Source organism: Schistocerca americana, chromosome 1 (genome assembly GCF_021461395.2).
Source record: "Schistocerca americana isolate TAMUIC-IGC-003095 chromosome 1, iqSchAmer2.1, whole genome shotgun sequence".
In the NCBI taxonomy this organism is placed as follows: Eukaryota; Metazoa; Arthropoda; class Insecta; order Orthoptera; family Acrididae; genus Schistocerca; species Schistocerca americana.
In genome coordinates this window covers 894495488-894523401 of record NC_060119.1, presented here as the reverse complement: position 1 = coordinate 894523401, position 27914 = coordinate 894495488, and the positions used below count along the sequence as shown (strand labels likewise).

At 39.9% G+C, this 27914-nt stretch overlaps 1 protein-coding gene across 4 annotated transcripts in view; it reads left to right on the top strand.

Moving 5' to 3' along the window:
- Positions 1-27914, top strand: part of LOC124614660 (exportin-6-B) — a 305273-nt gene that overhangs the window by 104598 nt on the left and 172761 nt on the right. For all 4 annotated transcript variants that reach the window (XM_047142962.1, XM_047142963.1, XM_047142964.1 and 1 more), the window contains one exon: positions 15830-15937. In XM_047142962.1, coding sequence (XP_046998918.1) covers positions 15830-15937 — 108 coding nt within the window. The remainder of the gene's footprint in view (positions 1-15829; positions 15938-27914) is intronic.

Here is a 27914-nt window from a genome sequence, read left to right as displayed (position 1 = left end):
AAATCAGAGCTCGAACGGAAAGATTCTGGTGTTCCTTTTTCCCATGCGCCATTCGAGAGTGGAATGGTAGAGTAGTAGTATGAAAATGGTTCGATGAACCCTCTGCCAGGCACATAAGTGTGAATTGCAGAATAACCATGTAGATGTAGACCTAGATGAAACCTTTGCACTGGTGGTCAAATATACATCTGTTATACATCTCTTGTCAATGGCAGCTCAAGAGAAATTTGATGAGGCATCAAGAAAATTGAAACTTGCCATATCAAACCCTGACCCATGTACCTATTTTTATAGAGATTGCACCAAATTAATCATCATATCTTTAAATGGTGGTGATATGCTTTATTCTCAAATGATAGAAGTGTTTTGAATAATGTCATAAATTCTGTGTAGAGATTTTTTGAGATAAAAGATTTATGGCCAATGAGTCATACTTAGGTATGCAATTTACATGAAATAGTGAAAAAGGGAAGATTTGGAACTGTCACGAATCTTGTGCAAGAAATGTTCTGGAGAATTCTGGAATGAGTGAAGCCAAGGTGAGGTCGATGCAACTTGAACTTGATTTTGACTTTGAGGCAACTCAATCAGATGACATCAATGTACCTTATCAGAAAGCAAGTGAAAGTCTTCAATATCTACTGCAAATCTGTTGACATGACATGTTTTGCTGTTAATCTCCTTAGTAGATATCATCACTGTTTTAAAAAGATTCATTGGTTATCATTTAAAAAAAGTGTCCAGATGTTTATAGGGAGCCAAGGGCTGTATGTTAGAATTTTCTAGAAATACCAATAAATAAAAAATGGCCTTTAGTCATGCAGATTGAGGAAGTATAACCAATGCCAGATACTCTGTAACTATGTCATGCATAAAAATGCAAACTTTTTAATTCTGTTGTGCAATAGAACATTGCTGCTATTTTTACTTGTTGTTGTTGGGGTCTTCAGTCCTGAGACTGGTTTGATGCAGCTCTCCATGCTACCCTATCCTGTGCAAGCTTCTTCATCTCCCAGTACCTACCGCAACCTACATCCTTCTGAATCTGCTTAGTGTATTCATCTCTTGGTCTCCCTCTATGATTTTTACCCTCTACGCTGCCCTCCAGTACTAAATTGGTGACCCCTTGATGCCTCAGAACATGTCCTACCAACTGATCCCTTCTTCTAGTCAAGTTGTGCCACAAACTTCTCTTCTCCCCAATCCTATTCAGTACTTCCTCATTAGTTATGTGATCTACCCATCTAATCTTCAGCATTCTTCTGTAGCACCACATTTCAAAAGCTTCTATTGTCTTCTTGTCCAAACTATTTATCGTCCATGTTTCACTTCCACACTACACTCCATACAAATGCTTTCAGAAATGACTTCCTAACACTTAAATCTATACTCGATGTTAACAAATTTCTCTTCTTCAGAAACGCTTTCCTTGCTATTGCCAGTCTACATTTTATATCCCCTCTACTTCAACCATCATCAGTTATTTTGCTTCCCAAATAGCAAAACTCCTTTACTACTTTAAGTGTCTCATTTCCTAATCTAATTCCCTCAGCATCACCCGACTTAATTCGACTACATTCCATTATCCTCATTTAGCTTTTGTTGATGTTCATCTTCTACCCTCCGTTCAAGACACTATCCATTCCATTCAACTGCTCTTCCAAGCCCTTTGCTGTCTCTGACAGAATTACAATGTCATTGGCGAACCTCAAAGTTTTTATTTCTTCTCCATGGATTTTAATACCTACTCCGAATTTTTCTTTTGTTTCCTTCACTGCTTGCTCAATATACAGATTGAATAACATCGGGGAGAGACTACAACCCTGTCTCACTCCCTTCCCAACCACTGCTTCCCTTTCATGTCCCTCGACTCTTGTAACTGCCATCTGGCTTCTGTACAAATCGTAAATAGCCTTTCGCTCCCTGTATTTTACCCCTGCCACCTTCAGAATTTGGAAGAGAGTATTCCAGTCAACATTGTCAAAAGTTTTCTCTAAGTCTACAAATGCTAGAAACGTAAGTTTGCCCTTCCTGAATCTAGCTTCTAATGATAAGTCGTAGGGTCAGTATTGCCTCACGTGTTCCAACATTTCTACGAAATCCAAACTGATCTTCCCCGAGGTCGGCTTCTACTAGTTTTTCCATTCGTCTGTAAAGAATTCGTGTTAGTATTTTGCAGCTGTGACTTATTAAACTGATAGTTTGGTAATTTTCACATCTGTTAACACCTGCTTTCTGTGGGATTGGAATTGTGAAGCTGAATATATGGATTTGAAATCAGCTGTTCAAGATTTACTGTGGCTAGACAACTTTCATGTGAGGTAGATTCAAGTAGTGTTACAAAGTCACTTGAATGTCATTGTGATAATAAGAAGCTATTCACTTTGCCAGAAATCCAGGAATCTAGTGACGAATCCTGGATCCAAGCATGTAGATATGTAGATCAATTATCACTTTATAAGAAGGAACGTTGAGTCAGATGTAAGTAGTGTTGAACATCTCCCATCGGAAGGAATGTTAGCTGTTTCTTCTAAAAAGCTCCTAAGTAATGCAAGACATGAAACACATGTAACAAACTGTGGCCTTGTGAAATAAGGGAAGGAGTGGCTGTGCATTTGAACTTCATATTGTGTGACAATGTCAGTTCAATGGGACATGTTGGGATATGTAAATTGATATCAACAGCTTTCTGTTTCTCCTTGTTGTTACTTCTACTCTGTCATTGCCAGGTATTCTTATGTGTGTAGTCACAGTAGTACAAGTACTGATTTTCAGTCTCCCATTTTGTAATTTGCTGGGCTTGGGTATTTGTACATCGTGCAATTAAAACTGCCATCCCTCTTCACACTGTATGTATTTGTGAAGTCTCCTTTTCCATCCACCTCTCATGCCATCTTCCCCTGCCTCCAAAATTATAACACCATTGAGACAGTAAATAGCTCTCTGAAAAAATTTTGCATTTGTGGTTTCTGAGCAAGAATAAAGTTCTTTTGTCATCAACATTTTTATGGGTACCTGACATGAGCAGTCTGTGCAGGTGGTCATCTACAATTCTGTATTGTAGTCTTCTTATGAAAACCAATTTATTTGCCAATATTGCTGTGTAAACACAGTTACTGGATTACTAGTTTCAGCAGTATGTATTGCCATCCTAATAGAACATGTCGAGGTTATAAGCTTACAGTCAAAAAATAAAGGTAGTAGGACATACACAACATCCAAGTGAGAAAAAAATTACCTACCCATAAAAACAGGCATCATACAATGTTTACACCACTCTGTCACATGAGGGCTATACAATATCCTGCAAAATAACAATTCTCATAAAATTCTGCTCATATCAACAGAAACAATCCAAAGTCAACATACACTGACAGAAAAAAATCACAACCCCAGGAAGTAGTTGTGTGACATAAACGGAAGTTAGTAGGCTTGTTTCTACATCTGAAAGATGAAGCCTAATCAAATTCCATGTAAGAGTGGCACTAGCAGTGCCACTACAAGGATGCAAATCAGATTTTCTTTAAATACACACTGTAAAGATAATGAATGTTAGTTGCGTTTGAGATTGGATGTGGTGAGTTGATTGTAGTCAAGGATGCCTTTAAGGTGACAAAGATGCTGTTATCAGTACCTCACTGAGTTTGGATGAGGTTGTGTAATAGGGCTATGAGAAACCTGGTGTCACTTCTGCGATTTTGCATAAAGACTTGGCAAGAATGTAGCCACAGTAAACGATTGTTGGCAGTGGTGGTCACAAGAACATACGGTTGCAAGAAGACTGTACCCCGGACAGACCATCACGTTTGCCGCAGGCTCTGACGCGTCACACTGCATCTGCAGCAGCAATTTGAGCAGCAGTTGGCTCCATAGTGACACAACGAACTGTTACAAATCAGTTACTTCAAGGACAGCTCCAAGTCAGATGCCCTGTAGCGTGCATTCCACTGATCCCAAACCACCACCATTTGCGAATTCAGTGGTGTCGAGCAATAGCTCATTGGAAGGCAGGGTAGAGGTCTGTTGTGTTATCTGATTAAAGCTGGTTTTGCCTCAGTGGCAGTGATTGCCATGTGTTAGTTAGGAGGAAACTAATTGAGCACCTGCAACAAACCTCTCTAGTGCCTAGACACACTGGACCTACACCTGGAGTATGGTCGGGGTGCAGCTTTATATGACAACAGGAGCACTTTAGATTATCCCGTGCACCCTGACTGCAAATTTTTAAAGCAATCTGGTGATTCAACCTTTGGTGCTGCCATTCATGAACAGAATTCCAGGGGGTGTTTTCCAACGGGATCATACTTGCTTACATACTATTGTTGTAACCCAGCATGCTCTACAGTGTGTCAACTTGTTGCTTGGCCTGCCCAATCACCATATCTGTCTCCAATTGATCACATATTGGACATCATCAGACGACAAATCCAGCGTCATCCACACAACACACGTATTGATTGACCAAGTGCAACAGGTGTGGAAGTCCATCTCCCAAACTGACGTCTGACACCTGTACAACAGAATGCGTGCACATTTGCCTGCTCGCATTCACATTTTGGTGGTTACACCGGTTATTAATGTACCAGCAGTTCACATTTACAATGACTTATCTCGCGCTTTCATTAACCTGTGATCTTGCAGTGTTAATCACTTAAATATGTTACCTATATGAATGTATTCCTGAAATTTCATTAAGCTTTATTAATTTATTTTTGATGTTGCAATTTTTTTCCATCAGTGTATAATAATGGAATATCTCTAATAAGTAAAAAATTTTAAATAACAACATACGATAAGTGTCGAACCACTACATTGACTTACGGGATGTTCTATTATAAAGTATGTACAACTTCGAACATGAACAAGGCAGATACATGCTACATCTTGGCACTTCATGGTGTAAAGAAAGTCATGTTGGCTGTGACAGAGTGACTAACTTATATGTGTGTTCTCCTGCTGCCACATGGTGAGTGGATTTTAATCTATCCAATTATATTGTGAAAAATATTATTTTTGTTGTTATGACAACTGGATTTGGAGTATGACAGAAGCTAGTGCTGAGAGATACAACCTGCTGGCAGTCTGCACTGCCTGACATCAATTATGACTAATGTAATAGGTTCACATTTTTGTTTAGTATTGCAATTAACAGATGAAATGTAACTTCAGAGTAGTATACACCACATAACCATAACAACAAAGTATACACAAATTGTATATAAAAGAAACAGCATACTGTAAATTGTCATGGATGGTTGCCTACACCATCAGTTGAAAATTGGACAATTTGTGATGTAATGATGACATAATGCATGGCGATGCAGTTAAAAGTAGCCCACGTCCTCTTTGAATGTGAATGCAATATTTCAACATCTGAAATAGAATAAACAGCGAAAACAGTGGACAGTTTTATGCTATAATCGATTGCTAGCATTTTCCTGTCATCATTTCATTTTATTTCATCAGTGAAGTCGGACATTTTTCTTTGCAGTTTGCAAAATGTCCGAATCAATAGAAGAATGAATTGAAATAGTGGAAGCATATGTGAATAAAGGTTCAATTAAAGAAACTCACAAAATTTTTGGGGTTAAGTATCTGGATAGAGAACTACCAGCAAAGAGAGCTATGCAGAGTGTGCACAAAAATTGACACACCTATGTAAAATGACAAATAATTTTTCAGTTCACAAACCAGAAGTTATTGGAGGCATTCGCCAAAGAATTATTCAGAGCCCAAAGAAGTCTACGTGTAAATCGGTCCAGTAGATGCATGTAAGTAGGCGGTGTTACCTGTGCAGATTGAAAAGTCTTAATGTGAAGCCATATCATGTGATGGTTGTGCAGCAGTTATGGAGGGATAAAAGTCAGAAACGAGTAGATTACTCCATGTAGGTTTTGAATAACATGGTTTGTTAGACCCTTTCCATTACACCATGAGTGATGAAGCATGGTTTCATTATTCCGGTCACATGAATTCACAGAACACAAGGTACTGGGCAATAGAGAACCCTAACATTGTGCGTCAGCAACCACTCCATGATGACAAAAATCGGCATTTGGTGCAGTGTAATGGAAACATACGTCATTGGACCAATATTTTTTGACACTACTCTCAACGTGGTTGAATATGTATAAAATTTTGATACATTTTGTGCTCAACTCACTGAATATGAAAGACAATGCTCCTTCTTCCAGCAAGAAGGGGGGAACATGCCACACATCTAAGGTACTCCTGAAACAAGTCGATATGTTCACTAAGGAACAAATTGTCAGCAAACATATATGGCCACCACGTTCGCTGGATCAAACAACATGTGATTTTTTTTTCTTGCTGGAACACTTGAAGACCAAAGTCTACGAAACAATCCCACACATTGTAGTACAGCAACTGAAATACAGCAGCCGCCTCACAGTTGTTGCCATTGATATCCGGATATATCTGAATACACTTAGACATGCGTAGCTGTGTATTGATGTTGCAGGGCTCACTTTCAAGATCTTCTATAAATGTATTTTTTACTATATTTTTCATTTTAAATAAATGAGAAGTCTATTTGAGTGCTTTGTTTCTGTAGTTACACTACATTTCCTTTACACTTGCACTGGCTACTTTTATCTGTGTCACCCTGTGTATTATGTATATTAACAAATTTATGCTGTAAAATATATGTTCTAGAATTAGTTTGAGGGGAAAGCTACACAGTCAACTGTTACAGAATTATCAAATGGGATTTGACCTTATTGTTCATTTTTGCTGCAAGCGACGGATGACAATTATTTAATAGGAAATTGTATAACAAGCCCCTATGCAATGTAGGTAGTAACATAAAATACAGCTCATCTATAAAACATTTTTTATTGCAAATACGGACCAATTTAAAGTTTTTCCATCAACTTGCCATCGCTATATGAGTGAAATTACAGCTTTGTAACCATTAGACACCATTTCTGAGAATACGTAGTAAGACTGTATGAGGGAAGTTATCACAAGTTACACTTACCAGCCGACTACGTAATATAACAGCAGTGATACCCTATTTTCAGATCTCACCTCAGTCAGCATGAGCAGCAAAATACTTACTTTATATTTAATATTCATATTATATCTGTAATGATGCAGAATGTGTGTGTGTGTGTGTGTGTGTGTGTGTGTGTGTGTGTGTGTGTGTGTGTGTGTGTCTCCCTGCATTGTAAGTATTGTGCTATCTTATAGTCATAAGATCTGCAAAATATGCAACATAAGAATCTTTTATTGATACCGATGCTTAATGTAAATCACAATATTACCGCCTTGTAACATGCTAACAATTTGACCCTCCTTAGCTCAAGGTGTAGACTATACATCACATCTCAACATTTTTACATTAACACTATTGTTAGTGGTTACAATTTTCCACAGATGCCTACAGTCACACAATTACAAAACATTTATGCAACCACCAGTCTGCTTGCTCATCTTTTATGAACGCATGCAATTATATTATTATGGTGCACAGCAACACAGATTCACTCTCAGGCGTTTACAAACATTTTTTAACTGACAGTATTCTTAATGTCTATCTGAGAGTAGTTCTTTCTCACCAAACAGTGGAGATCGTGAAGATTTGACACACACACACACACACACACACACACACACACACACACACACACACACACTGATTGAAAGTTGCTTAAGTTTCAGATAGTCTTTTCTTGAGAGCTAGCTTCCTCCAACCCTCCCATCATCCCACCCACACCAATACTCAAGAAAGGAAACAGGAATAATCCTCTTGAATTACAGATCCAAACCACTAGCATCGATTTGCAGTAGGATTTTGAAACATATACCTTGAGTTCAGACTTTATGAACTACTTTGAAGAAGACAATTTATTGACAGAAAACCAATATGGATTCAGAAAATACCGTTCTTGTGAAACTCCACCAGCTCTTTATTCTCATGAAGTAATGCATCCTATCAATTGATTCCACATTCTTAGATTTTCAGAAGGCTTTTGACATCGTTTCTCATAAACGACTTCTAATCGGATTGCGTGGCTGTGGCATATTGTCTCAGTTGTATGACTGTATTTGTGATTTCCTGTCAGGAACACCACAGTTTGTAGTAACTGACGGGAAGTCATAGAGTTAAATGGAAGTAATATCTGGCATTCCCCAGCAAAGTGTTATAAACCCTGTGCTCTTTCCAACCTACATAAACAATTTAAGAGACAATCTGAGCAGCACTCTGAAGTTATTTGATGATAATTCTGTAATTTACTGTCTTGTGAAGACATTTGATGATCAAAATTAATTGCAAAATGATTTGGACTAGATATGTCTATGGTGCAAAAATTGGAAATTAACTAAATACGAAAAATGTGAAGTCATCCACGTGAGTGCTTAAGGGAATCTACTAAATACATCTACATTATAAATCACAAAAACCTAAAGACTGGAAATTCAACTAAATACTTAGGGATTACAGTTATTCATAACTTAAATTGGAATGATCACATAGATACTGTTGTGGGGAAAGTAAACCAAAGACTGCGATTTATTGGCAGAACACACAGAAAATGCAGTGGGTCTGGAGTATAGTATAGTGTAGCAGGAGATCCGCATCAGATATGATTAATGAAGGACATTGAAAAAGCTGAAAGAAGAATAGCTCATTTTGTATTAATATGAAGTATGGGGGAAAGTGCTACAGATATGATATGCGAATTGGGGTGGCAATCATTAGAATAAAAGTGTGTCTCATTGTGGAAAGATCTTCTCATGAAATTTCATTCATCAACTTTCTCCCCAGTGTGTGAAAATATTGTGTCAGTGCCAAGTACATAGGGAGAAATGATCATTGTAATAAAAGAAGAGAAATTAGAGCTTGCACAGAAAGATTTTAGTGTTCATTTTTTGCGCATGTTGTTAGAGAATGGAATGATAACTGCTTGAAGATGGTTTGATGTACTATACAGGGTGGTCCATTGATCATGACCGGGCCAAATATCTCGCAAAATAAGCATCAAACGAAAAAACTACAAAGAACGAAACTTGTCAGCTTGAAGGGGGAAATCAGATGGCGCTACGGTTGGCCCGCTGGATGGCGCTGCCGTAGGTCAAGCAGATATCAACTGCATTTTTTAAAAAAAATAGGACCCCCCCCCCATTTTCTATTACCTATTCATGTAGTACGTAAAGAAATATGAATGTTTTAGTTGGACCACTTTTTTCACTTTGGGATGGGTGGTGCTGTAATAGTCACAAACGTATGGCTCACAATTTTGGACAGTTGGTAACAGGTAGGTTTTTTAAATTAAAGTACAGAACGTAGGTACGTTTGAACACTTTATTTCGGTTGTTCCAATGTGATACATATACCTTTCTGAACTTATCATTTCTGAGAATGCATGCTGTTACAGCATGATTACCTGTAAATACCACATTAATGCAATAAATGCTGAAAATGATGTCCGTCAACCTCAATTGCATGTCGCACCGGCATTCCATACACTACTATTGGTTGGCATTGAGGCGTATCCTCTGATGCTATCCATACAAAATCCATCGGCATCATGAACTGTCACCTGGTGATTTAGTGAAGCGGAGGGCATTTGTGGTGTGGGCGTTTCAAAAGATGGTGGAAGATGACAATTGGTTGAGTAACATGTTGCGGATCACTGAAGCTCATTTCATGCTCCGAGGGTCTGTCAACGTCCACATCTGCAGAATTTGGGCTACCGAAAATTCTAGAACTGCCGTGGAAACGCCATTGCATGACAAGAAAGTCACGGTATGGGTTGGATTTACCACGTATACCATTATTGGGCCTTTTTTTCTTCGAGGAAATGCGTGATTCTGGTTTTGTAACTGCTACCATGATGAGTGAGAGGTACACCGATATGTTACAGAATCGCATCATCCCCAGCGTGGCTGATAAACACCTGCTGGAACGTACGATGTTTATGCAGGATGGCGCTCCAACCCATATTTCTAGACGTGTGAGAGATCTCTTGCGCGCGTCGTTTGGTGGTGATCGTGTGCTCAGCCGCCACTTTCGTCATGCTTAGCCTCCCAGATCCCCAGACTTCAGTCCGTGCGATTCTTGGCTTTGGGGTTACCTGAAGTCGCAAGTGTATCGTGATCAACCGACATCTCTAGGGGTGCTGAAAGACAACATCTGACGCCAATGCCTCACCATAACTCCGGACATGCTTTACAGTGCTGTTCACAACATTATTCCTCGACTACATCTATTGTTGAGGAATCATGGTGGACATATTGAACATTTCCTGCAAAGAACATTATCTTTGCTTTGTCTTACTCTGTTATGTTAATTACTGCTATTCTGATCAGATGAAGCGCCATCTGTCGGACATTCTTTGAACTTATGTATTTTTTTGGTTCTAATAAAACCCCATGTCATTCCAAGCATGTGTGTCAATTTGTACCTCTCTATCTACATTATTCTGTGATTTATTCAGTTTTCAAATTTATACTGACTTCTTGATCACCCGGTATGATAGGTACAGATACACAGCTGATAGTGTCATTAATTACTTCACATGCGTGTTTCCGTTGTTTGTGATATGCTGCTACATGATGCTGTCACTGCACTTGTCAGAGTAGGCTTCATCACAACCATTATCTTGTCAGCCAAGTTGGCCACTGCATCCAAGGGCTTGTGTTTATCTGCGGTGGTAGGTGGCTATTCCGTAATGAACATAGCAAGTTATTGGGAACAGTGTCGGTGCTCCTCAAGTAAGTTAGATACTTCAATGGCTTCTCATCACCGATATCTTCCCAAGTCAAAACTTTGTTGATGAACTCTTCTTGAGATGCTGAGACCACGAATCAATTCTGCCTTCAGTTTCTCATACATATTAGTTGTAGCTGACATGGATACCACGTCATCAATCTTTGCAGCATATTGATAGTCTAGTTGACTTACCACAATTGCACACTTCATAGAATCTGTTGTGATCTCTGCATAATGAAAACTGGCCTCCACTTGCACAAACCACAATGGAGGGTTGCATGGCCAGAAAGGCAGTAGCTGCATGGCAAGTGTGGATAGTGACGGTTCTGTGCATTAGCATATCAGTCATGGTAGAAAGCTCTTCCTGTGATGCAGTGCAGTCTAGATCACGTGTGGGTCACCAGTTGTGTGGACTGGCTTCTTTATCTGTCCCCTGGCTGCCTAAGTTACATGTGTCTAGCCTGGATGACACTTGAAATATAAACACTCATACAGGGAATGAACAATCTTTATTGCATGGCATAGAAAACAGAAACTTATCAAGAGTCAGCAACTTTGGAGAAATTTTACAAACATGTAGAATCTTCTCTCGAGATACAAGATACAAGAATAAGTTCAGTTTAGTGCGTAACCAAGTGACTAAGTAGCTCAGGAATATGAAGTCTATTCAAAAAATTCCAGAACATTCGTAATTTTGCACCAATGGTGTGTTGGAGAGAAACGCAGTTGGCATCTCCGCACATGCCTGTGTGTAATGTGCAACTGCCAGAAGTTTCATTGTTGCAAGAAAACCTTTACAGACACACACAAAATGATGCAGGGACCTTACAGTGATGAGAGCTTAAGCCATACTCAGTGTTACGAATGATTCACAAGACCTAAAAATAGCCAGACTGAAGTTAAAAGATGACCCTCATTCAGAATGCGTTTGGCATCTACTGACGACTTGTCAGGACCGTCAACAAAATTGTGCACACCAATGAAAGACTGGCTGTCCGAGAGACTCCAGAAGAATGTAACATTTCAGTTGGATCATTCATGAAATCCTGACACAGAATCTAGGAATGCATTGTGTTGCCACCAAGTTCATCCCACGGCCCATTGGTCAAGACCAGAAAGACCTTCACTTCACAACCTGTGAATCTATCTCGCCTTCTGAGTGTGATCATTGACACATGGTGTATCTCGATACTTTTTCCGTGGCTTTGAATCTGCGGATGAATTACTGGACACACACATGATGCACATTTAAACTGCTTATGTTGCTAAGAATCACTATAATAAACGATATGTAGAACTAATTATTGTTAGCTTTGTTGTCTTAAGCTTACTGCAGTTAATGGAAAAAGAATTTCACACCAGGCATGTTTTGCTTTTATTTACAAAGCATTTTCTGTGTTCACTGGTTTTCCTGCATCATGTTTACATCCTTTGCACACCATTGCTTTCCCTCTCTTCATTAGCGGAGGTTGACTTCCAAAGACAACGTGTTTGTATACATATAGCTGGCAGTCTTTTTTGCCGTTTTCAGCTTTTTCTTCTGCTGCTTTGGCACTGTACCTTACCTCACTTATGGAACTAGAGTTTCATAAGTGAGGTGAGAGGGGAAGCAGTGGTGTACAAAGGATGTAAATATGAAGCAGGAACACCAGTTACTACAGAAGATGCTTTGTAAATAAAAGAGAAACATGCTTAGTGTGAAATTCTTCTTCATTAATTGCAGTAAGATTAAGATGGCAAAGCTAACAATAATTAATTGTTAGAGCTGCTGCGAAAGATGGCCATGCAAACAAACATGGTGTTTGCTTAAATCAACAATGTAGTACTATGCTTGTTTTAATTTTATACTTAACGTATGTAATAGATTTAACAGCATTTGCGAAATGCAGTTCGTATTTTTGAGAGTGCAGTAACTCTTCTGTAAATGGCTTCAAAGTCAGAAATCCTAAGTGTTGTAGTATCTTTTACACCTTATGAATATATTTTCCATCCAGGTTTTGGACCAGCACTGGCAATATCTTGTTTCGCGGCACACTTTCTGCTTCGAACATACTGTGCACCGATGCATTGGCATAAATTTCTTTGAGTTTCCCATCTCAGTGACATTTGGAAAAGTCTCCCTATAAATATTAGAGGATTCTCGTCTCCAGAGCGCCTTCATCTGCCAGCTTTCCTCTGTTCTTTTGCATAAGCTTCAACAAGCTCTCTTACCAGATACAAATGAAATTCTGCTAGTTGCATTTTACGTCCTGTTACTACTCTGTGGAGAGCATGGGCATTTAAAATGCACAGATCCAGTACATGGGAAAAGAACTTTTTGTACCACTTGACAGTCTTTCATACATTATTGCACTGAACTCAGCAGCATGTCACAGCGGTCAACAGCATCCATAACTCTTGTTGAATTTTGCAACATGTTGTGGTTTCCTTAATCTTTCACCTGTCTTCTGTGTGTCTTTTCCATCTCAACCATTTCTGCAGTATTACAGCTGGTCAGCTTCCACAATTCTCTTTTGTCACACCATTTCATTGCAAGGATTGTGTCAGTGGACATCACCTGTATTTCTCCTTGTTTTAGTTTTTTTCTGTAATTTTGGCATGCTGCATCTGTTTTTGCGAACAGTACCTCACGCATTTGTTCTATGGTTAGGAAGCCAGAGGAAAAGGTGTGGGCTTGAATACCAATTATCAACATAGAGCATATGTCCCTTTCCTAAAAATTGTTCTATCAATGTTGCTCTTATGTCGCCACTTTTCCCCAGATTGTGGAAGTCAGTTTCAGTATTTTTGCCTGTGTAAACAATGAAATCCAGGATATAACCCATCTGGCACTCGCAAAGAACAAATGTTTTTATTCCAAACACACTTCTTTTGGAGGGAATGTACTGTTCAAACGATAATCGTCAATGCAGAGCTTTTGGTGTGGATAAAATGCGCTGTGAAATGTTGCGCAAATTTTATCAACAATATACCTAATTTTAAATAACCTGTTTCCTTCATTGTTGACAGAGTTATCACTGAAGTGAATCATTCTTAAAATTAACAGAAAACAGTCACTGGACATAATTTCACTGAAAACAGGAATGTTCAAGAGTATGTCTGAGGACCAATAGTCACTGATTTTCAGCTTTTTCACATGAGTCATTAACATACAAACGACGACGAAGGAATACAGTTCCTTGAAACCTGTTGCTTTCAATCTGGACAAACAAGAATGCTCTGATTGTGGTGTATTTTCTTTGGTATATAAAAAAATCTGTTGGTTCCATCTGCTACAGATTTCATCAGTTCTTCTGTTAAAAATATCAAGAAATATGACAAAACACTTGAATCTGGCCCTAAACCACACTTGTGTCCAGAAGCTGAAGCATTGAACGCATGCATAAATGGACAAAAATCACTTTTCTTCCAGTCAACTATGTCACTAAAGTGAGCTCTTTTCACTTGCACTTCACTATGACTCTCAGACCCATTAGATTCTGAAATATACCACTCCCTTGTTGACAGATTTGTTGTTCCAGCTGTTACTTCAAGATTCTTCAAGATTCAGTCAAAGAATAATCACTACCATTGCTGTTGAAAACTTCAATCTCGCTGTCACTTCTATTGAGAATTTTGACGATTTATTCATCTGTACAAACACGTCAGTGTGCCATTTTCTTCTCAAAACGTTGACAGCGTCAACAGTCAGTAAAAGCACAGACGAAAACTGCAACACAAGAACACAGCAGCAAACGCTCACGAGTCTTCTACTGTGCCAGCGGAACACTGAACAGTTACAAGGTGCTCGGCACGAATATACGAGTGGGTACGTTAATGTGGCCAGAGGCCACAGGGGAAGAAGCGGCAGCCCATCTCAGAATATCAGGACGACACAGGTGCCACTATGGTGGCATGCGTAGACACGTTCAGAGTACCAGGCAGGATGACTGGTGGCGCGCATAAACACATCAGAGCACACAGGGGCAGGTACAAAGGCGTACGTTAACACATTCAGAGCAGTTAAAGGGCTAAGAGAATTGTAACTGGTGGTGAGACATAAGTTTATGGTTATGATGGTGAGACCAAGGTTCAGTCTTCACAATGGGTCAGGAAAGGTTCTCCAAGGCCAAAAAAAAGCACATCAGGTCAGTTCAAATGTGAAAGTGAGGCTGATAGTTGTCTTTGAATTTGAAGGGTGAGTTCATCATGAATTCTTGCCACAGGGACGGACTGTTAATGGATCGAGGACTTGTTGCAATGCCTGCAAGAAAATGAGAAGGAAACAGCCTGAAATATGGCAAGTCATTCATAGCTCACGCACCACGATAATGCACCCATGTGTTCATCCCTGTTAGTGCATGACTATTGCACAAAAAATGAAATCAGTGTGCTACCTCACCCTCTGTACTCTCCAGACCTGGTCCCTGTTGATCTTTTTTTATTTCTAAAGTTGAAGAACTCGTTGAAAGGATATTTGCAATGATAGATGAGATAAAAGAAAATTCGCAGACTGTGCCTTGCACAATCCAGCAAGAGGCATACCAAGGCTGCTTCCAGAAGTGGAAATGGTGCTGGGGGCAGTGTATCAGTTATGGAGGAGAGTATTTCAAAGGAGACTACAGACAATAAGTAAAAGGTAAACATAGAAAAATTTTGTGGGCAAAATTCTGGAAGTTTTTGAACAACCCTCATATACCTCTGAAAAACAATAGATAACAAGTCCAAAATAAGTATATTCCAATAGAAATGAAAAAGCATCTCTGGCAGCCATGATAGGAATAAACACTCACACACAACATTGCGCAAGGAGGACTTTAATCTCAGTCGCCAAACCTTAATCGTGACTAAAATGTGATTAGAGATCTTTCTCCCAGTTCTTAGTAAGTTTACCTTGTATGTATAGTATAAAATATGAAACTGTACTGGGGCCAAGCATTTAGTTACTCTGTAAATGTGCAGGTGTTGCATACAGTGAAACGTCTGTGTTTTCACTGTATTAATTCAGATAAGTTTTTGATCTGAAACACAGAAATATTAATCTTGCTAGTTTAAGACATTTGTGGTATACCATTGCCAATTGTAATTAAAATTAATCTTTCATTGACACAGATCTGTTTGAACAAATCGCACAGAAGCAACAACAACATGGTGTTACAGCAACCCCTCCTCCATCACCAACCCATGGGCAGCCCAACTCAACATCACCAGTTCATTCAGGTAATTTAAAATCTGCAGGAGAAAAATTATTTCTATCATCACTCTGTCTTTGGTTTGCATAAGCTTTAGTTTTCTGGTATCTGTCAGTGATGTTACTTTCTAAAAGCAGTTAGGAATGCATTACAATTGTGTGATTTGCTTCCACTGTACATAATGGCAAACAAAACAGTATGCCACAATTTTAACTTCATACTGGGCGTAGTACATAAAAAGCTGTGAATCAGCTGCCGTTGAGGCATTCTTTGGAACAACGACTGAACTAATATCAAAATCAGTCAGTCCCAGCAGCCAGAGACAGTGGTCTTGCATGTGCAGGGTGTGTGTGTGTGTGTGTGTGTGTGTGTGTGTGTGTGTGTGTGTGTGTTTTCTACTTAAGTAGAAGGCCTTTTGGCCAAAAGCCCAAATGTGCAGCAGTCTTTTTGTTGTGCCAGTCTACAACTCAACGTCTCCTCTATATGGTGAACAGCAATCTGTCCTTTCCGTAATATTGTCATTATTCGGTTGTGGATTTTCCATTGTTTGAAATCAGTCAGTAACTCGTACACATTATACTGTCACATCATATATTTTAAAACCGCAACATTTCATTTACATTTGACTGAAATTTAATCTGTGTACAAGAGCATGAAATTAATAACAGAACTATTTTAAATGTATGATGCTCTGTATCTTGATGTCAGTATATTTCAATTAAGTTGTCATTCCAGAGAGTACTTAAGTTGTTACTTGGTGGAGAGTTCAGACATGTAGGACGGGTTCACCCAAAGTCGAGGTAACCAATTTATATACAGCTGCCAGAGACTGTGGTCGTGTGTGTGTGTGTGTGTGTGTGTGTGTGTGTGTGTGTGTGTGTGTGTGTGTGTGTGTTAACTCTCTGGCAGTCTTTTTGTTGTTCAATTGTGCAATGCAAATTTTGTTGAAAGCTAGTGAAAATAGAATTCAGTTTCTCTCTGAGTGTTATTACCCACATGTGCCAATTGTGATGCTCAAGATGTCTGAATCGGTAGAAATTTTCACCAGTTCTCAGTGTTAACAATATTCAGTTCATTCTGAGCCCTCAAAATATTCCTTAAACCACCTGCAAACCTCAGCCTGTGACAAAACACTCTCTCGGTTCACCTGCTGTAGTTTTGCAAACATTTCACCATCAGTGTTTGAGTGTGAAACAAAATTTGGCAGTGCACTGGTGCTCAAAATAACTGTCCTTCATTTTCAGGACTCATCAGGAACATGTAAATCACATACATCTTCCAGAAATATAAAAGTTAAAGGTTCATCCTACAGAAGAGAACGTTTGAGTATGTTTAGAAGTATTTTATCCTAGCAGTGTTTTTTACCATCCATGTCCTTCACTGTAAAAACACTGATCCCAAAGACTGGGAAAGAATATAACAATGACCATTTAAATGAGGATTTTGTCATTTCAAATAGATTTTTCCTAAGAGAGTGACTGCAACAGATTGTACACAAAACCATATTCCATAATGCATTGTAAAAGCAACAGGAAGATCTAGAATGCTGATATGGCCTTCTTAAGTAAGTAAGGAAAGAGAACATTGGAAATAATATATTAACCCAGATAACCCTGACGTCCTTCTGGAAGGACGACGTCACTCACTGTTGAAATTATTTATTTTTGCGAATAACGCATTGTTGCAACGGGCTGTGACGCATTGTTATATGAAGTAGGCAGAGTCAGTTGCGCGCTGCCACAGTCAGTTTGACGCTGCCGTTCATAGTGAGTGAGAAACTGTGTCTTGAAAATAGGGCCGATTTTACCATGGACGAACTGACTGACCTTGTCATTGATGGGTGTGTATATTTTATTCATATTGCGTCAATAATTCTGAAACTTGTCATATAATATCTTAAAGAATTAACCTATATTATTTATGGGTTCATATTACGATTGAAAGTTTTCGTCAGTTGTAATTCAATAATGTTTTCAACCGTCCTTCCAGAAGGGCGTCAGGGTAATATGTTGTCATTTTGTATTCACACAAAAAAGGATCTACACTGATGGAACTTTTGGACATGTTAGAATCAGAAGATGAGGGAGTACCTAATACTGGTGTGAATGTAACATTATACCCTCCTCTAAATTCAACTGATGACATAACAGATGAAGGTTCGGGTGCTGAAGAAAATCCAAGTGTAGATAAATTACCAGCAAGTCAGCTCAGTGCTACTGGGCTTTGTGATTTGGCCATTTCTACCAATGGTAATGCAGTGAATGCACTAAGGAAACAATCCTTTACCTCTGATGTTGTTCCAGGACCCTCCAGCAGTACAAAAACAGCAACAATAACAACAACAACCACAAACAAACCAGCAAGGCTATTGAAGAATAAAGTTCTAAACCTCAAGAAATATAACTGGAAAAGTGGTGAAATAGTTCATCCAACACCTATGTGGCCTCTAATGTTCACAGTTGCAATGAAGAAAGGGTGAACACCGCTTGAATATTTCCAACAGTTTTTTGCTAACGAAGTGCTTCAAATGATGGTTACTTACACAAATCAATACGCAGCCAAGAGAAATAGACTAGGTGATTGTTCAGAAGATATGATGTTGGTGTTTATTGCAATACTTCTGCTAAGTGGATATGTAACAGTGTCACGCAGGAAGATGTACTGGCAACCAGATAAAGACAGTCACAACGACCTCATAACAAATGCCATGTCCAGAGATCGATTTGACTTTTATCTTTTCCAATTTGCATGTATGCAACAATGACAATTTAGATAAATCAGACCGTTTTGGGAAAATACGCCCATTACTGTGTATGCTGAATGATAGATTCAAACAATTTGTGCCTCACATGCGGCATCGTTCTGTCGATGAATGGTCCCATACTTCGGAAGTCACAGGTGCAAACAATTCATAAAAGGGAAACCAATCCGATGCAGATACAAATTTTGGTGTGGAGGCACAAGTGGGGGATATATTATTTGGCTTGAACCCTACCAAGGAGCTAGCACGTGTAGTAAGGATTATGAAACGAAAGGTATGGGGTACGGTGTGGTAATGACTTATGTTGACCAATTACTTCCACATGTTCCATATCGAATATACTTCGATAACCTCTTTACCAGCGTTGAACTACTACATGACCTAAAAGAGAGGGGCATGGAAGCAACAGGAACAATAAGAGGAAACAGAGTTAAGAATTGTATTCTATCATCTGTAGATAAAATGATGAAAGAAAATAGAGGATCATATGAAGTTTGTTCTGACTCAGCATCCGGGATTTCCATTGTACGTTGGAATGACAACAATGTTGTTACTGTAACCACCAACTTTGACAGAGTGCAACCACTACGCTCTGTAGCAAGATTTTCCAGGGAACAAAAGAAAAGGATTAGCGTGCCTCAACCTAACTTATTACACTCCTACAATACTCATATGGGAGGCATACATCGAGCTGACCAAAATGTATCCCTATATAGATGCTCTATAAGAGGGAAAAAGTGGTATTTCCCAATCATTGCACATTTTATAGACATTGCAGAGCAAAATGCCTGGGATCTTTACAAGCACAACCAAGAACCCATAGATCATCTGACATTTCGTCATCGAATTGTCACTGCATTTCTTGAAAGTAACAAGAGCGTCACTAACAACAGAGGACGTCCTAGTAAGAGGGCAAAACTAAATTCCAGATTTGATGGAAGAAAGCATTATGTTGCTGAATTACCAACAGACGAGATAACAAAAAAGAAGCAGCAGTTGAAATGTCGAAGTTGTCACAAAAAAACTACTACTATGTGCGTGAAATGTGACAAACCACTTCATGTTTGTTGCTTTTTGTCTTATCGTACTAGTGCATAAAATATGTGTGTAGGTCTTTTTATTTGTTTTTTGTATTTATTAGCTGTTTTAGCCCATAATTAAAATTTATTTTTGTTTATTTGAAAGTATAGAAGCCAAAACAAGTTAATTGTGCAATGTCATATACTTTAAATATATGTTCCCTCATTGTTCTGACGTCTTTCAGGAAGGACGCGCATTTTTGGAAATACTAAACACTCAAAATTGCTTTTACTTTCTTCCTTACAACCTTGTGAATGATTGTAGATAAGATATAAATCAATTTTGAAAAACAAATAATTCAGGACTATCGGGGTTAAGGAAAAAGCTGGCAAATAAGTAAAATCTCCAATATTTATCTAAACTAAGATTTCCCTACATAAAATTTCGTGGAGGCATACTCAACATTCAACCATGTTGCAGATGGGAAATTCTACCGTTGCTTCTATAAAAAGTAAGAAAATTGCCCGGTGCCTGTAAAATGTTGTAATGAAAGATTTTTGAAAAAGCAACATGAAACTTTGACACTCACCTTGCCAACAGTGGCATTCATATGGGCATCGCAGTCTTTGGCACTTGCGGTTCCAGACATTGGAAGTCAACACAGTGGTGTGCACACATTAAGTCCAGCCTATATTTAACAGTGTCAGATTGGCAACACACAACAGTCTGATGAAGCAGGATTGCCTGTTTGGCCATGTAAATAAGGTAGTGTTCACCATGTGTTGCGGTCTTGTGCAGTCTGTCACTCCTGTGTAATAGCATAAGTTATCAACCTGATATATATTATGATGTGACTTACCAAATGAAAGTGCTGGCAGGTCGACAGACACACAAACAAACACAAACATACACACAAAATTCAAGCATTCGCAACAAACTGTTGCCTCATCAGGAAAGAGGGAAGGAGAGGGAAAGACGAAAGGAAGTGGGTTTTAAGGGAGAGGGTAAGGAGTCATTCCAATCCCGGGAGCGGAAAGACTTACCTTAGGGGAAAAAAAGGACGGGTATACACTCGCACACACACACATATCCATCCACACATATACAGACACAAGCAGACATATGTCTGCTTGTGTCTGTATATGTGTGGATGGATATGTGTGTGTGTGTGCACATTTTGGGAAAACATCGTAACTGAGATGAATAGGTACGCACAAGACATACTCAACAATGAACAGAAGAGACAAAAAAATAGACCAAAAGTGGTCTCCGATCAGCTGTAATGAAATAAAAATATACATTGCGTTATGTACAATCATGGCTGAAGTAAGGAAACCGTCGATTCAGATGTATTGGTCTAGGAGGGCCATTATAGAAACGCCAATATTTAGGAAGACGATGCCATTCAGGAGATTTCTGCATATAGGTTGACTTCTGCCTCTAGCGAATAACAGTTAGCCAACAACACAGATAAGCTGTACAAACTAAGGCCAGTCATAGATTTGTTCAATCAAAAATTTAAGGAAGTGTACACAATACAAGAGAATATTGCCATTGATGAATCATTAACGAAATTCCCACGTGGAATGTTTCCTTCCATTATATATATATATATATATATATATATATATATATATATATATATATATATATATAGGGAAACATTCCACGCAGGAAAAATATATTTAAAAACAAAGGTGATGTGACTTACCATACGAAAGCGCTGGCAGGTCGATAGAAACACGAACAGACAACCCAACAATCACGTTTATTATTGTCACTGTTGCATTTCGAAATATTTTCTGGCCTTTTAATATGTCTGCTTGTGTCTGTATATGTGTGGATGGATATGTGTGTGTGTGCGAGTGTATACCCGTCCTTTTTCCCCCCCAAGGTAAGTCTTTCCGGGATTGGAATGACTCCTTACCCTCTCCTTTAAAACCCACATCCTTTCGTCTTTCCCTCTCCTTCCCTCTTTCCTGACGAAGCAACCGTTGGTTGCGAAAGCTAGAATATTGTGTGTATGTATGTGTCTGTTTGTGTTTCTATCGACGTGCCAGCGCTTTCGTTCGGTAATAGAGAAAGTTTGCCAAGGTAACCCCATTCTCGATGCCCAGGCGGAGCTTCAAGGAATCCTCAGAACCTTAGGCCCCCTGCAAAACCCTTCACCTGACTCCATCAACCTCCTGACCCCACCGACACCCCGCACCCCTACCTTCTACCTTCTCCTAAAATCTACAAACCCAATCATCCCGGCCGCCCCATTGTAGCTGGTTACCAAGCCCCCACAGAACGTATCTCTGCCTACGTAGATCAACACCTTCAACCCATTACATGCAGTCTCCCATCCTTCATCAAAGATACCAACCACTTTCTCGAACGCCTGGAATCCTTACCCAATCTGTTACCCCCGGAAACCATCCTTGTAACCATTGATGCCACTTCCTTATACACAAATATTCCGCACGTCCAGGGCCTCGCTGCGATGGAGCATTTCCTTTCACGCCAATCACCTGCCACCCTACCTAAAACCTCTTTCCTCATCACCTTAGCCAGCTTCATCCTGACCCACAACTTCTTCACTTTTGAAGGCCAGACATACCAACAATTAAAGGGAACAGCCATGGGTACCAGTATGGCCCCCTCGTACGCCAACCTATTCATGGGTCGCTTAGAGGAAGCCTTCTTGGTTACCCAGGCCTGCCAACCCAAAGTTTGGTACAGATTTATTGATGACATCTTCATGATCTGGACTCACAGTGAAGAACAACTCCAGAATTTCCTCTCCAACCTCAACTTCTTTGGTTCCATCAGATTCACCTGGTCGTACTCCAAATCCCATGCCACTTTCCTTGATGTTGACCTCCACCTGTCCAATGGCCAGCTTCACACGTCCGTCCACATCAAACCCACCAACAAGCAACAGTACCTCCATTACGACAGCTGCCACCCATTCCACATCAAACGGTCCCTTCCCTACAGCATAGGTCTTCATGGCAAACGAATCTGCTCCAGTCCGGAATCCCTGAACCATTACACTAACAACCTGACAACAGCTTTCGCATCCCGCAACTACCCTCCCGACCTGGTACAGAAGCAAATAACCAGAGCCACTTCCTCATCCCCTCAAACCCAGAACCCCCACAGAAGAACCACAAAAGTGCCCCACTTGTGACAGGATACTTTCCGGGACTGGATCAGATTCTGAATGTGGCTCTCCAGCAGGGATACGACTTCCTCAAATCCTGCCCTGAAATGAGACCCATCCTTCATGAAATCCTCCCCACTCCACCAAGAGTGTCTTTCCGCCGTCCACCTAACCTTCGTAACCTCTTAGTTCATCCCTATGAAATCCCCAAACCACCTTCCCTACCCTCTGGCTCCTACCCTTGTAACCGCCCCCGGTGTAAAACCTGTCCCATGCACCCTCCCACCACCACCTACTCCAGTCCCGTAACCCGGAAGGCGTACACGATCAAAGGCAGAGCCACGTGTGAAAGCACCCACGTGATCTACCAACTGACCTGCCTACACTGTGACGCATTCTATGTGGGAATGACCAGCAACAAACTGTCCATTCGCATGAATGGACACATCCAGACAGTGTTTGTTGGTAATGAGGATCACCCTGTGGCTAAACATGCCTTGGTGCACAGCCAGCACATCTTGGCACAGTGTTACACCGTCCGGGTTATCTGGATACTTCCCACTAACACCAACCTATCCGAACTCCGGAGATGGGAACTTGCTCTTCAATATATCCTCTCTTCCCGTTATCCACCAGGCCTCAATCTCCGCTAATTTCAAGTTGCCGCCACTCGTACCTCACCTGTCATTCAACAACATCTTTGCCTCTGCACTTCTGCCTCGACTGACATCTCTGCCCAAACTCTTTGTCTTTAAATATGTCTGCTTGTGTCTGGATATGTGTGGATGGCTATGTGTGTGTGCGCGCGAGTGTATACCCGTCCTTTTTTCCCCCTAAGGTAAGTCTTTCCACTCCCGGGATTGGAATGACTCCTTACCCTCTCCCTTAAAACCCACATCCTTTCGTCTTTCCCTCTCCTTCCCTCTTTCCTGATGAGGCAACAGATTGTTGCGAAAGCTTGAATTTTGTGTGTATGTTTGTGTTTGTTTGTGTGTCTGTCGACCTGCCAGGACTTTCATTTGGTAAGTCACATCATCTTTGTTTTTAGATATATATTTCCTATGTGGAATGTTTCCCTCTATTATAACTATATATATATGTTGGATAAACCCAGTTACTGAAAACAGATCATTCTGTCCCATTCAAAGACACACTCATATTGTTATACACATTTTGATGTCAGCTGGGCAGATTGATATTTGTTTTCACTTTCCCAATTATTACATAACATTTCAAAGACTATGGTTGGGCTGTTACACATATTCTAAATCTCATAATGTGTTGCTGTTGGCTGTATACATGTCTATTATTAACAACTTACTGCTGGTAAACTGTTTGACACATTGACCATTTGAAACAGTTGTTCCATTGGTACTGACGAGCAAAGTCTACAGCTTCAAGTTCCTAAGCTGCACATTTGCAGTTTAGTGCACTGTGTTGCATGTAGAGAGTAAGCATTGCCTAAGGAAGAGATCTAGTTGTGACCATATGGGAGGAAAAAAAAGTGAAGCGCCCAGGAAGGCAGCAGGAAACGAAATGAAATGAAACTTCAGGTAGAGTAATATGTTAATATTTCAGCGATTACAAAATCGACTCAGATTTACAAATAACGTGTCTGAATGAGCTCAATTATCAGTATGACATTCTACTGTCTGTGGCCTGGACACATGCACTGATTCATTTGTGAAAGGTGTCATAAAGCCTTGTTTTCCTTCCAGGCACTGGGATGGAGCTGATGTCCAAGGTAGTGCCACACATGTACTATTTGGGACAGATCTGAGGATCATGCGGTCCATGGGCATACCTCAACTACATGCAGACATCTCATAAGACACATGCCATATGTGGATAAGCACTGTCCTCTTCAAAAATGCACCCACAATACTGTCACATGAGAGGTAATGCATTAAGGACTCAGGTTGCGTTCCTTCAATCACTACCAGCCACAAGCTGAAGTCATACCTGATGACCCCCCACAACAGGAGTAATGCCATCGTACCTCTCAAAAACCGTATAAGAATTGGACTTCTCTCCAGAGTGCCTACATACTCACCAATGATGGACTTCTGGGGTAGTCCAGAACCAAGATTAATCACTGAAGATAGTACATAGCCATTCATCAGCAGTCAGTGTTTCCCTACCATGATACCACTCCAAACACATCTGTGGTATTAACAACAGCCTGTGCATAGGACATGAATTCCCTAGTCCGACTGTTGCTAGTCTCTGACTAATGGTGGAGGAGGACACAGAACGTTGCAGGAGTCCACATCCTCCCTTGTGGTGGTCAGTCATCAACGACCAGAACTGTGATGATGTGTATGCCTGCCCTCATGTTGCTGTGCAGCTGACATTGGGCCACTGTCTCATCCAAATGCCCCACAATTCTGGATATTGCAAAATTCGCCCAGCCAGCCAATTGGAGACAAACAATGAGATCCCTTTCAAAACCATCCCTGGTGTTAAACCCTTAGCTTACAATGTCGTGTGAGAGACGTAGCGTGCCGACCTGGCCAAACATCAGCTAGACGTATCAGAGATGTGGTACATTTACCGCACCGAACAAGCGCATGTCGTTTGAGAGACGTGGTTGGTCAGCCGTGCCAAATGAAACCAGAACGTCTCTGACACGTTGCAGAGCTGTTCGAGTACACACGGCATACATGAAGTGTTCTTCGGACCTGCCGACATTACAAAAATACTTTCACAATGTCCCCAACGTGTAGCAAACGTGTTCACGAAGAAAAGGAGACATGTGGTGGCATAGCCAACAATGATTTTGCAGGATATTATGACAGTGGCAGTGACAGTGGTAGCAACGTTTTACCTCCTGTATGAAAACAGTGTAAGCGGCTGCTGATTGAAGATGATACTGACGAAGAAGAGCAACAATCAGAGTCATGGATGTGGCAATAGGAAGACAATAAACCAACAATCTGGACGTATACGGAAATTCCCGGAATAAAGGAAGCAGCTTTACAGCATGTGAGTACAAGCATCAGAGAATTAGACGTTTTCTATGTAATATTTAATAGCACATTTTGGGAAAACATCGTAACTGAGATGAATAGGTACGCACAAGACATACTCAACAATGAACAGAAGAGACAAAAAAATAGACCAAAAGTGGTCTCCGATCAGCTGTAATGAAATAAAAATATACATTGCGTTATGTACAATCATGGCTGAAGTAAGGAAACCGTCGATTCAGATGTATTGGTCTAGGAGGGCCATTATAGAAACGCCAATATTTAGGAAGACGATGCCATTCAGGAGATTTCTGCATATAGGTTGACTTCTGCCTCTAGCGAATAACAGTTAGCCAACAACACAGATAAGCTGTACAAACTAAGGCCAGTCATAGATTTGTTCAATCAAAAATTTAAGGAAGTGTACACAATACAAGAGAATATTGCCATTGATGAATCATTAACGAAATTTAAGGGGCACTTATCCTACAAACAATTTAACCCATCAAAAGGAGCAAGGTTTGGTATTAAAATTTGTAAATTGTGTGTGTCAAGTTCAGGATACTGCTATTATTTTAAGATATACACGGGTAGTGACAAACGTGATGCTAGTGGTAGTGCCTCTGAAAGTGTAGTTCTAGAACTATCACAGTCGGTATTACACAAAGGGCTTACTCTATATTTAGATAACTGGTTTTCTTCACCAAAACTTTTCAAAACTCTCCTCACCAATAAAACTAATGTGATTGGAACAGTGCACTCAAACAGAAAAAACATGCCCACAGACTTCCTGAAGGCAAAATTAAAGAAAGGATAAATACAGTGAGGAGTTGTAATGGCATATTTCCACTAAAATGGAAAGATAAACAAGATGTTTATATGCTTTCCACAAAACATTAAACAGCAGAAATGATTGCCACAGACACACCTCTCCGCAATGGGTTGTGGAAACCGAAATGTGTCATTAAATACAATAGAGGCATGATTGGAATTGATCGTTAAGACCAGATGCTCGCATGCTTCCCTGTGATGAGAAAATGTGTGAAAGGATACCGCAAAATATTCTTTTACCTATTTGATGTTGCTTTATTTAACAAGTACATTTTGTATTACAAAAGACATTGTGGCAAATGACAGAGCTACGCAGAATATATGATTCACATTGCAGAATCATTGTTGAAAACTACACCTTTACCGGAATATAATCGGAAAGGACGATTAGCATCCAGCGATATACCACATAGACTGCACGCGCAACATTGGGCACATTTTCCCAAACATATTGATCCAACACCATCAAAAGTAAATCCTGCGAGAACTTGAGTAGTGTGCAGAAAGCATAAACAATGCAGCGAAACAACGTGGCAATGCAAAAAGTGTACGGTTGCATTACATGTGCCAGATTGTTTTGAACGATATCATACAGTCGAAGACTATTAAATTAGTGTACATGTCATTGTGAAGACGCTGTGTTTGACAATATGTTTGCCAACGTACTAACGTAACAGGTCCCAGAATGTTTTGAACAAAATATTATATAGTCTTAGATCATTGCATTGTTGTGAATATTATTATTATTAAGATGTATTTCATCAATGTATGTTTGCTTGTAAAGGGAAATAAAACGTTTGTGAATATATCATTGTGTTTGAGACAATGAGTGTCTCGTCTCCAATGGGCAACTAATCGTCATTATTTATTATATCTGTAGAAATGTCACGTTACTGATATCCCACACACGAATTTACAAATCCCAAGGGTGTCTGCACGACTTCGGATGCCACTAGGCATACTGCACCACAGCCTTAGCGTGTGTAAGCGCCGGGAATTGTAAGGCACATCCGTACCTTGCAGCCACTTACGACTCATGCTAACAGAACTTAAATTGTAAGACAAAGGGTTAATAATTCTGTCTTACTTTACATAACCTACCACGCCTGATGACAACACTGAACATGACTAACACATGAACTCTGGTGGCCATTCTACTTATGAAAGATAATTGGAACTCTAATCATTTACAAACTCACTAATTGTGCGTACGTGACATAACCACATTGACTTCCAATCGTGTCTTCTGGGAACTTCACTTTTTTTGTCAGGCAGT